This window comes from Pipistrellus hanaki (assembly GCF_964339955.1).
Source record: "Pipistrellus hanaki genome assembly, chromosome: 2".
Lineage (NCBI taxonomy): Eukaryota > Metazoa > Chordata > Mammalia > Chiroptera > Vespertilionidae > Pipistrellus > Pipistrellus hanaki.
The window spans coordinates 81,003,562-81,015,756 of record NC_140504.1 but is presented as its reverse complement, the minus strand read 5'-3'; the positions used below and the strand labels follow the sequence as shown (position 1 = coordinate 81,015,756).

The 12,195-nt window shown below is 34.2% G+C and overlaps 1 protein-coding gene across 4 annotated transcripts in view; it reads right to left on the bottom strand.

Moving 5' to 3' along the window:
- Nucleotides 1-1,668: 1,668 nt before the first annotated feature.
- The window catches only part of VGLL3 (vestigial like family member 3), a 48,917-nt gene continuing 38,390 nt past the window's right edge, over nucleotides 1,669-12,195 (bottom strand). For all 4 annotated transcript variants that reach the window (XM_084876101.1, XM_084876104.1, XM_084876102.1 and 1 more), the window contains exon 4: nucleotides 1,669-7,633. In XM_084876101.1, the coding sequence (XP_084732227.1) occupies nucleotides 7,590-7,633 (44 nt within the window). In that variant the 3' untranslated portion in view covers nucleotides 1,669-7,589. The remainder of the gene's footprint in view (nucleotides 7,634-12,195) is intronic.

Below are 12,195 nucleotides of genomic sequence, written 5' to 3'. Positions count from 1 at the left end.
TGGTGTTCATTCAGCCACAGCCAAAGTTGGTAGGGAAAGTAAAGCCGTTGTGCTTGAGTGTTGTTTTTAAGAGAGTCTAGCTCAAGTATTGATCAACAGCATTTTAGAGTATAGGCACCTACTTTACACATTCAATGGATCAAAACATGTTTGCTTTCCATAGCAGTTTTTCCACTGCTTAACTGATAACAGATGCAATGATTCAATCTAGACCGAAATATAAAAGCTTTACCATGTCAATGTGGTCATATATAGAGATATTTAGTTGAATGTGTATAAGCAAGTCAAATGAGATGCTTGGAGACTTACAACATCACATAATGGGCATATGTTCCCCAAAAAGGAAGCAAAAACAATTAAATGGTAGTGATTGTCCCCAAAGAAAACACACTTCAGCTAGGAAGAATCTGCACCAGATGTCCTGTTCTCCACCCCCCTGAGTGCCTGTCTGAAATAAATACCACATAACCCTTTGGATCCCAAGGCGCTGTAATAACCACGTGGGATGTTTAATAAAGCATCAGGAATTTCCTTCATATGCAGTTATTTAATTGAAGATGAATCTTGCACAAATGACCATTGCTAGTTCCAGTGATACAGTAAATTCCCAAAACTGGTGAAAAAAATTATTGAAATCTGTGAACATGCTGCCTAGCATTTAAGGACTTTGTAGGTGGAATTAAGTCAAGGACTCTGAAATGGGGAGATTATTCTGGGTTATCTAGGTAAAGCCAATATAATTACAAAAGTCCATAAATGTGTAAGAAGGCAAAAGAGGGTCAGAGCGATACCATATTAGAAGGGCTTGACCAGAGATTGCTGGCTTTGGAGATGGAGGAAGGGGGCCATTAGCCAAGGACTTGAGATCCTAAAAACAGCACCAAAACAGATTCTGCCTTGGAATAGCCAGAAGGAATTCAGCTGACACTTTGACTTTAGCTTTAGTGCCAAATGTCTGACCTATAGAGCCAGAAGATAACACATGTTTTAAGCCATTGAATTTGTGGTAATTTTTATAGCATCCTTAGAAAGCCTATGACACTAGTCTAGTCTAAAAATATGCAGACTGTTAAAAAGACTGTTCCAAGTTATTTCACCTGTAATCCTGGAAGCATTACTGATTTCAATACTGATTTTCAAACTTTGCACTTTCACGTTTAGGACTCATTTAATAAGGAAACAGAAGTCTCAGGTAGGGAAATTCTATCTTCCTTTAAAAATATCAGTTCTTGTACTTCCTTCTAGGTACATTTCAAAGAATTGTTGGGTTTGGGAAAGTTTGGTTTCTTTTTCCACACTGCTCATCTGTATCAACAAATGTAAAAAAATAAAATGAAATAAAATAAATGCCTCTCTCCCAAAGAGTCTACCTATAACTTTAGAAATATTGTATTAAGATATTCATAAGCTTCCCAAGATTATGTAATACAGCCCATTTCATTTGCTGGTCCATTATTGACAATGGTTTTATAACCGGTTTCTCTCTGTAACACATTTCTTGGCTCTAAAAATTAACTAAACCTCATTAAAAAAAAAAACCTAAACCTATGATATTTTAATTTCCAAATATATTTATAAGTTGCTTATTAAATAAAAAGAAAACAGCTTTAGTTAAGAGTCAAGAAATACAAATGAAACCAAAATGCTACATTAAATATAAACATTGAGTTCACATTAAATTATTTATTGAACAAATTGAAGATGACATTTATTTTTATTACAAAGTCCTCCATTATCTTACATCATCAACACATAGCCATGAGACCTGCATTTGAAAAGTGAATAGAAATATGAAACGCCTCTCTCCACAACCTCAAGAAAAACAGGGGGAAATATGATTTTTTAATTAGTTTTAAAGCACAAAGTTTTATGAATTATATCTAGTTTTTGTAAATAATAACAACATAGCTAAGATTCATTTGTCTTGCTGGAATTGTAAAATTAAGATAGCATAAAATTGCTCATAAAACTAACAAATCTGGAATTTCACTGTATTTCAAGGTTGTGAGATATTTCTAGCATTAATTTTCAGGTTACCTAACCAAATAACAAATATAAGTTTCACATACTATGTATTTTTTTTATAAAAGTACATCTTACTTAGATTTATATGATGAAAACAAATCAAATCTGTGTTTTCCTTTCAATATGCACTTTAAAATGATACAAATAATTCACATGAAAACCCTTCCCTATGTTGTTAATCCGTTAAAATATATGGAATAGTATTTTTAAATCAAATATAATATCCTAAGAAATTAAATCAAGTATGTAAATAATCATTAATTTTTGCCCTTGCCACAGCATAGGAAAAAATGTACATCTCTATTAGTATAAAGAGATATCATTTAAAAGTTCACATCTTATGCATATACCAAAAAAGCTAAATAAAGAATCTTGAATAGTAAAAGAATTATCCTTAAGTTGAAATTTAGTAGTCCAGAAACAGTTTGAAAGAAAGCTAATTAATGGCTTTCTTTTCTAGAAAATGTGGTTGTTTACTTATACAATGGAATTGGCAAATTACACTTACTATTTCTTGGAATTTTAAAAGGGTGATAGACCAATTTATTGGACTAAATTCATTTGCAATTTCAAGATAAATAGTTTTATCAATTATTTGGAACTATAAAAATATTTTTCACACAAACAAAAAAAGCAAAATGGACAATATAAGAAATAAGAAAAGTATGATAGTTGAATAATAATAACTATTTCTATACTTTGGAAAAGTGTACATGGTGATATTCCCAGAGAGCACTAAAAGAAAGGAAAGCCTACAGGAAAATTCTGAAAGTCTGTTCTGTGATCACGTTACTAAGATGACGTGACGTGTTGAGACTGAGGTCTCTCTCCCTGCAGGCCCACAGGTACCCCAATCTCAGAGTCATCCACCTTTGTGTCATTTTCAGATTCACCTACAATATACACCATTGAAGAAAAACTTTAACCTAACTTTTCTAAAACAACTTTAATAATAGTTTTAATGCATTAATACTAGATTTAAAGGGTTCTTGGGCCATGATTTTAGGAAATACATTTTTATTTCTCTCTCAAACAAGACTTACATTTTCTCAAGGATGTGTTTTTTTATTCTAGATAAAAGAATAAAACAAAACAAAACTGCATCCTTGGGCGCTGCCTATTAAAATTGGCAGGCTGATTTCAGTCTCAGTCTCAAAGTTTCTGCTTTCTGCTGTCCTTCTGTCTGTGGTGAAGGTGATCAATCACAGGAATTCTAACTGCCATCAATACCCCTTTGTAACTGCAATGGTTCAACTGAACTCTTTCCATCTTCAATAACCGACACAGTGTCAACAGCTGCTTCCAATAAAGTTGTTTCTTTTTTTCTCAAGCAGAGTAAATCTGCTGACTGAAATCTTAAAGGGTTCTGCATTTTATTTTTTTCCTCCCTTTTACATGCAGACCATTTTTTCCACCATATCTTGCAGTTTTTCCTCCATGGCAAAAAGGGGAAAAAATGAATAACGTCAAAAAAGATGTTTTTATTCCAGGTACTAAGGAAGCCCCAAATATAACTGAAAAATATTAACGTTGGCGATTTAATAAACCTGTTGCCTTAATTTTGGAGAAGAAAATACACAGGGTCCTGGATGAATCCAATTTTGGAATATATAAGAAAACTCAGAGTTAAACCTAGATACCAACTGAGAGGTTATTTTCCTTCATAAATGGCACACTCCAATATTAGGGATAACTAAGAATTTTACATTTTATTTTCAACACCTAGTAGAAGGCAAAGATTCTCTTGCATTAATTTGTTATGGAAAAGCATGATGATATATCTACTGCTGCAGAGATGGCTATGGGAAGTAAAGAGAGAGGACATTTGGGAGCTCAGTTTTATGACCTACTCACTCAACTGATAGACATGTGTGGTAGCTGTTATTCATTAAACATTTACTATGAGCTGATGATGGATTTTATATACATATGTATGATTTTCAACCTTCACAGCCCTCCAGTAGGTATTATTATCCCATTTATTCATGAGATAAATAAATAAACTCCCAAATCACATATATATAATTGTGGCTAAGCCAGAAGTCAGAGAATAACATAATGCCCAACACAATGCTCTTTTCCATTAATTCATTCTACTTTTCAATTAATATCCTCATTAGAACTCTAACATAAATTCTTTCCTTTTCTACCAGTTAATGCCACTGTCCCATTGACTTAATTCAGCATATATTATCTAACAAAGGGATGCTCAGTAAGAAATATAATGCAGTTTCTTGAAATACAGTTTCTGATTGCCCCTTTAAGTTACAAATGTAATATTAAACCAGAGAGTAAATGTAAAAGTGAGATGGATTCTGTCATGTATTCTATAGGTCTCACTTAGAGTAGGAATGGGCAAATACTATGTGCATAATGAATAATGAATTTCTCAACAACACATTTTAAGCTAGTGCCTGGAATGTGTTGTTTTTAAAGTTTCTTATGAAGTTAAAGAAATTAATTCTTCAACTCCTAATTTGTCATCCACTAGTTCTCATTCGCAAAATTCAAAACAATAGTGGCCACTTTTGCTTAAAATACATAATATTGTAAGGTAATTTTAAGAGGAAAGAGAAATAAGAGAAAAAGGAGTGGATGGTTAACCTTCTTAAGAAGAAACACTGTTTGTTTGTTTTTTAAAGTTTAGTACTCTTTTCAAATAAACAATGAGGGGCCAATAACCTGTTAGGATCAACTTGTCGCTATTACGTTGTTTCTTAGCTCATGATAGTTTAGGTGGAAGCATAGATTAGATGCCAACTAAATCAGGTCATTTTCTAGGGGCTAGCTCACAGATCTTTAGAAAGCTTGAATAATTTGTAAAGTAGTCAAAGATAGAGTAGTTCCACGTGAAGTTGAGGAGGGAGGTGGCAGCCCTCAGTAAAGCAGTTTGGAAGTTCAACCAAATCATTTTGATGTTAGCAAACCAGACCCAGTGTGTGCTAGCATTTTAAAACTAAAATAAATTCAGAACACTGTGCTAAATTACAATTGATCCCTTTTTATAACCTCTGCTGGTAATGATAATGTCATCATATTAAGGGGTGCCAGATAATTATAGACATGCACTCATTCTCTTTTCACGTAGACTGGGTCCACTCATTGCATATGCAAAAATCTAACCCTTGCTGTTCCAACAACACCTAGGCCCTTTCTCACTTCCAAATCTTTCCTGTATACAGCAGAATTTAGGTCCCCAACTTTTCTTAGGCCCCCAGAGCCAAGAAATATTTTATCCTATAGTTGCCAGGAGTGACACAGAACACAGTCTCAATTTAGAGTGAAGCTATCTAATTGCTCTCTCTCCTTCAATTCAATTCAGCGGAGAATAAGGAAAAGAGCAGAGGGTCAACACTTTTCTTCTCTTAACTGGGAAAATCCAATTAAACGATTTAAATGGCTTGATGCACTATACCATTCTCAGAGACACTGAAAAGGAAGTTAATAGGTCCAAGGGAAGAAGAGAAAAATAAATAATTCCCAGTGAGCCTTCCCATGGGAATACCAAATACTTGTCTTTGAAAACTCAGGGGAATACAAATGAAACCAATTTTATGGATACATTCAATTCTGTGCTCCACAGACTTCAGCAAAATTACTTACTGTAATAAATCAAATTATAGATCAAAATGTAGATCATTTACCTAAGCCAGGCCCTAAAAATATAAATTCATGTCATTAGTAAGTGGCGGATACCTTAAGTTTGGGCCTCAAATTAGGTAACAATGTGCATACCGTGCCAAGGAGGGTCTGGCTAAGAAGCAGCAATGTATGGAGTGACAAGAATGCCACAAGCCAGCCTATTCCTCATGAGATGCTCCAGAAAAGAAAACTAATATGTGAAATACAGGTAAGGGACATATTTGAGAATTACCTGTGAGAACTCTGCCTAGCTAAGTAGAGGTTTCTTATTCTTATATATAAAATGTTCACATACATAATATACACAATTTAAGATGAAAAATGGTCTTTCACTAAACTTTGTATTTCATATGGGTGAAGAGAGGGATGGAAAAAATTTGAGAAATTGTTTTACCAAACAAAAAAACTTCTCTATAACATTAACTTTTTAACATGACCCGGAAGAAAAATGGACTTTGCATTAAAAGTCCTTAAACTATCATTAACTGCTACTTTCATAATATTTTTCTAAAAGGCTCTTAATAATTCCAGCTTTACCTTATTTACATTATGATGGTCAGTCAACTTGAATTGGGGTTTCCAAAAATAAATTTTAAATAACAAATTGTCAAATTCTTAATCCAATTTCAGTAACTGTGGTATAAATTCAAACTGAAATTTCATTATGCCCTAAGTGTCTTTCTTATAAAGAATTAAATCACCTAAGCTCAGATTAAAAACAAAAAACTTGCAAAATCCTATGTTTAAAATATTGCACATGCACTACATTAGTTTTCAATTCACAATGATAGGTAACATGATCAGAACGAGTCATTGAATTAAAGACTTTGTAATATGTCTTGTAATTTGCCAAAGAGTATCTCTTCAAACTATGTCAAGGAAAAGAACTCCACTTAAAATATGACCTTAAAAATTTCCATGAATGAGAAAAATAAGTAACTGGCACTCAAAGGTAGCACGGTTAAATGCAATTTGTTTCCAGTAGTTGGATATAACCTCAGATTCCACTTATCAAACTCAGATGGACTACAAAGAATTACATATTCTATGCAAATTCTTCATTTGATTGCAGGTTTATGCAAAACTTTTTAAATCAACCTACAAATACTCATTGGGAGAAATCAAAGTAATCAAATATTCTTTCTCTATTGTGTTCATTAAAAAACTTCCTTTTCAAGCTATACATATTACTCAAAGCAAAGTAAGGTAGCATGGAATTCAATCTTCACTGAGATTTAATGTAACACAACACTGTATTGGCTTGGCTATGGTGCTACTTCTGTAAAAAGGGGTAAACTATCAAACACTTGAGGTAACCTAGAAAGCACAGAGCATATCACAGACATCTTAAAAGACAAGCATTTTAAACATTTTTTTTTTTTGCCAGTGCTTCTCTGAGAGCAAGTTCTTTAAACAGAACTTAATGATTTTTTACAATATTAAAAAAAATACATCCCTCAAAAATAGCCCATCAATGCTAAATCAAACTTTCTGTATTTCTACAAAAATAGATACACATAGAGCTATAAAATTTTATTCCTGAAAGAATGAGCATATTCATTTGTGATTCATCTTTTCCTGACAAGGTGGTTGGTTAAAAAGGAAATCAAAATGAAACAAACATTAAACCATGTATTGAGATAAAAGCAAGACCGGAGGAAAAAAAAAAAGAAAAAAAAAGAGTTGCACAGTTGGCAAAGGCTCAGATGAGGGGAAAAATAAACAAAAAATGCTTTTCTTCATTGTCTAGGACCCACTGTGCTTTCTCAATAAAAGGCTCCAATGCAGAGTCAGCTGGCTGGCACTCCTCTTCTCCTTCCACGTCTATTGTGTCCAATTGCAGAGTGGAAAATCCTAGAAGCATCTATTCCCAGTGGGCCCAAGGAATCAAGCTCCAATCGGACTTATTAATACCGTGCATCTCAGTACCATGGTGATTCCTTGCTCTTGTCTTGGTGCTGTAGACCTAGAAAAAGTGACAATGAGATCAATGAAAAGCATTAATATATGTCACACTAAAAGAATAGGCATCATCTACAATACACAAGATACAGGAACCAAAAAGACAATGTTAGCTGTGAGGTCAGAACACCTGATCTCTAAGGAAAGTCAGTGCTTGAGCTCATAGTTTTACAAATATCAACCAACAGGTGACAAGAACTCTTGACCAGAGAGTAGTGCTATTTGGACAGTACAAATTCTTTATTTTTTTATTTTTTTATTTCCTGAGATTATGAGTGAATAAAACAATAAAATGAACCATTTTATTTCTAATTTCAAAGGGAGCTGAAATGGGGGAGGGGGGAGAAATGATGTAACAAATCTTCAGTACATTTAGGCAGCACTTTTTAATAAAAAACAAACAAACAAACAAAAAAACTTGCAGGTAAATTTAAAAAAATAGTGACAAAATAAAAATATGTGAACATGTATGAATTACAACACGTAGCTAAATTACTTAGGAAGAAGTTTATCAAACAGGAAATGAAACAAAAAAGTAACTCTGATTTGGTACTCATATAGTCAATGGACTAATTTCTGATATGGGAATTGGTATAACTCTTTCAACTTATACCCACTTGATGCAATTTTCTTCAGTTTCCATTATTTTTTTGTACTGGGGCATAAATATTTAGAAGAGTAAAGATCCAGAATAATGGTTGCTCTTAATTTTTTTAAAACCAAATACCAAAAGATGAAGTTAAGGCTATTACACCAGGGGTAGAATGCAGTTGATTGCTTTTTGTGGGTGCTGGGATCACAGGCTAGCTTCTTGATTCTTGATCTAAAACTGCTGAAGTCTAGGTTGGATGTCGGCAATAGAATGGTTAAATTAACCAGCATGGTTTTCAACTGCAATTGTTACTAAACCAGATGCAGGGATTTCATTTCTTGTCTCTCCAACTTGTCAAAGAATTTTATAAAACAATGGTTATCATTACAAAATGGACAAAGTTAGCTTGTCATTGATGGGAGGCATTAAGACAGTCTCAAAACAATCTACACAAAGGAAGAGAAACAAATAGGAAACAAGCAACTCATAGAACAAGTCACTGTATTCTGTAGAACTTGTGGAGAAAATAACATTCCTGAAGAAAGTTTAGTCTCATCTTATTTTTCTCATGTGTACATATACTGTGTTTAGATACAGACTCTACAACCCCCTACCACTACCCCCATTTCAAAGGAGGAATAGGAGGAGAAAGAGGAGAAAGAGGCAGGGGACGGGGGGAAGGAGATAAAAGGATTTGGGGTATACCAATTCACTCTGTTTGCTTTACTCATTTTCAAATGATTGTGTGGTTAGAATAATTTACAACATACCCTAGTCTCTGTTGGGTAACTCTTATAATCGAAACCACCTTAACTGACAATCTGCTGACTGCTAAATATTTTTTTTCATTATTAAAACGTCTCATCTTCTGTATGACTCAGTATTTCCACACTTGAAGACTCCATCAATCTATAGAATGTCAGCACCGCAAGTCATGAATAGTGTTGGAATCATCAAGTGGTTTGAGTGTCTTTTTTCCCCTTTAAATAAAGGCAATTCCTAGTTTGCTTTGCCAAGACATACGACTCCTTCAAAATCATGTTAGCCTTTTTCTGTGGACAAGAATTGAATTACTTAACATAGCCCTAAATTTTCCAACCAGAATAGCAGAAGGCATTCTCTCGTTATAACTTCATCTCTTCAATTTTTTTTTTGTTGTTGTTGTCAAGTCTTTCCATTACCTTAAAAAAATCAATTCAATTCACCTATGACCTGAAATGCATTAAATATCTAATGTGGTGAAGGCACATAAATCAAACCTTTTCTTTAATGGCTAGATAGTCATACCTGTAAATTTCAAAATAGGCATAAGCAAAGCACAAGAAAAAGAACCACAAGCAACAGAGCCTACTACTAATAAGTTGCAACAGAGAAGTGTGGCTATAATTTTTCCTGTTATACAGTTGATGAGGCTAGATCAGGACATTAAAAAAGCTATGCAGTGCATTTAGTTTTCTCAATAAGGATTAAAGAAGACAGAATCATTAATCCACATGAACTTTATGTGATCTGCATATATCATTAACTCATCATTCTTATGTGATCTACATATATTGAGGATTTCCCTAAATTGTTTACCAGAACATAAAACTCACTGCTATGATTTTGTTCTTATTCAGGCCTTTGTTTTCTTCTCACTTCCCTAACTTAAACCATATTAAATATAAAATAAGTTTATAATGTATCCTGAAATCTCCCCACTGGCTGTCTGAAATCACCCATATTTATCTTCTATACTTGTAACCACATTTGCTTTATCATCTAGTCAATGAGATTGTCAGTAGAAAGGAAAATAAACAGCATAAAATTATGTTAATGAGCATTTTCTTGGGGCTGAATGTGCCAGGCACTGTGCTAAGTGCTTTACATGAAATATCTCACTTAATGCCACCCACCATGCTATAGTAATATCCATTTTACAAATGAGAAATTGAAACTAAGAAAAGTTATGCAACTATCAAGCAGTAGAGCTAGGATTGAAGATGAGATGGTCTGATGTCAGAGCCTGGCGTCTCCTGTATGATCTATGTAGGCTGTAGGCTGTGACACTAGCTTATACATTCTAACTTCCCAAGTCAAAATTCTTTCATAAATCAATTCAAGGAATTGCTAATTCATTTTTATATTATTTTTTTCACTGTTTAGAAACACTTAAATGGAACTGATATCAGGATTAACAAAATAGCTGTCTTAGTGATTTTTTCTTTAAACTATACATCTGCAATGTTTTTCCTAAGATATGATAAGTGATTACTATTTGTTATACTTTGAATGAAGACTATGTACTTTAATAATAATGCAATAGGCTATGTCATATTGACGGAAATGCTTTTTGATATAGATAACCACCTCCCCCCGAACTTCCCCAGTGTGAACATTGAAGAATGAGGTAGCCATTTGGCCTACAATGTTGTCGTAAGAAATGGACCTGGAGACAAAGACATCACACCATTGGCTTCACAGTTGGGAGTCTGTGACTCAGAAGAAAAACTGAAAAGGAAATCTCAGCCCACAGATCCAGTTCCTGCCTCCATTTTTATCACCACCACCACCACCTGACCACCGAAAGAAAAGGGGAAAACTAGACCCAGGAAAAGCGTGTAAAAAGTATGAACACAGAAAGTAAATTTAGGGTAATTAGGAATAAGCAAGAAATCTTGATCAAGGATGATGATAATATGATATCCCTTTAAAATTTGAAAAATCTGTTGAATAAGGCACCATAACTCATTTTTCTCATTTTCTAGCTGAGATTTTGCTTCATAGATTCAATTTTTGTAAAAGACACTGGGGATAAGGCAGTAGAAATAGCAAGCATGAAAAGCCTGGAGAATTCCCCTCCTTAGTCCTCAGTTCTCCCTGGGCTCTCCAAGAAGGATACATTGGCTCAGAAAGTAATATGGGGAGTCTGCCAGTTATGTTCCATAACTATCATGTGGGCACCCCGTGGCAGGAGAAGTGACATGGTCCACACCACCTGAGCATGTGGGAGGATCACAGGCACTAAGAGGTCGAACTCAAGTGAAATAGTTCATTATCAGGGGAGCCCGGTACAGAGAATGCAGAGAGAGGAAGAGCGCGGGAGGGACTATGCTTGGAAACAAAGGCCAGGATAGGCCTGAATGACAGGACCAAACATCTAACAGCAACCTCTTAATTGACAATTTTTGAAATGTGACTAACTTTAGGAGTAGAGAGACAATCCTAGGGAGAAAGTGAGGGAAGGACAAATCTGAGAAGAGGTTTTATCTCAAAATGGGAAAATCTTTTATTTATTGATTGATGAGAGAGAGAGAGAGAGAGAGAGAGAGAGAGAGAGAGAGAGAGAAACATCATTTGTTGTTCCACTTATTTACACATTCATTATTGATACAAATGTGCCCTGACCAGAATCAAAGCCACGACTTTGGCATATTGGAACGATACTGAGCCCTGGGCCAGCTCTGGAAAGTTGTTTCAAACTAAACGCAATGGAGATATTATTAGGTTTAGCTAAGAATACACTTAGTGAGGTTAAATTTTCTGCTACTGAGTAGAAAAAAATAATAAATAACAAAAATAGTTACTGAAAAGCTGACACTCTGGTGCACCTGAGATTTAGGCAATGTTTGTTAGTCACATCCATTAGAAAATCACGTCTTACTTCCAAAGAAGCATAATGGCTTAACAATACTTAAATAAGTAGAATATGTTTTTAATTAATTTTATTGCTGGAGATAATAAAAGTATTGTGGTAAACATACACTAGTGGTACATGCTATTGATATAAAGAGAAGAAAAAGTAAAACATAAAACCTGGAAGTGTGGCTAGAATACTTTATGGCCTAAAAGTAAATACTTAAATGAATAAATATAAATTTTTCATTTCACCCTATCTAATAAAAAAGGAATAAGTTAATTGACCATCACATCCTCACAAAGATGGCAGCACCCACAGCCAATAAGGAGGGAATATGTTAATTGACTGTCACACC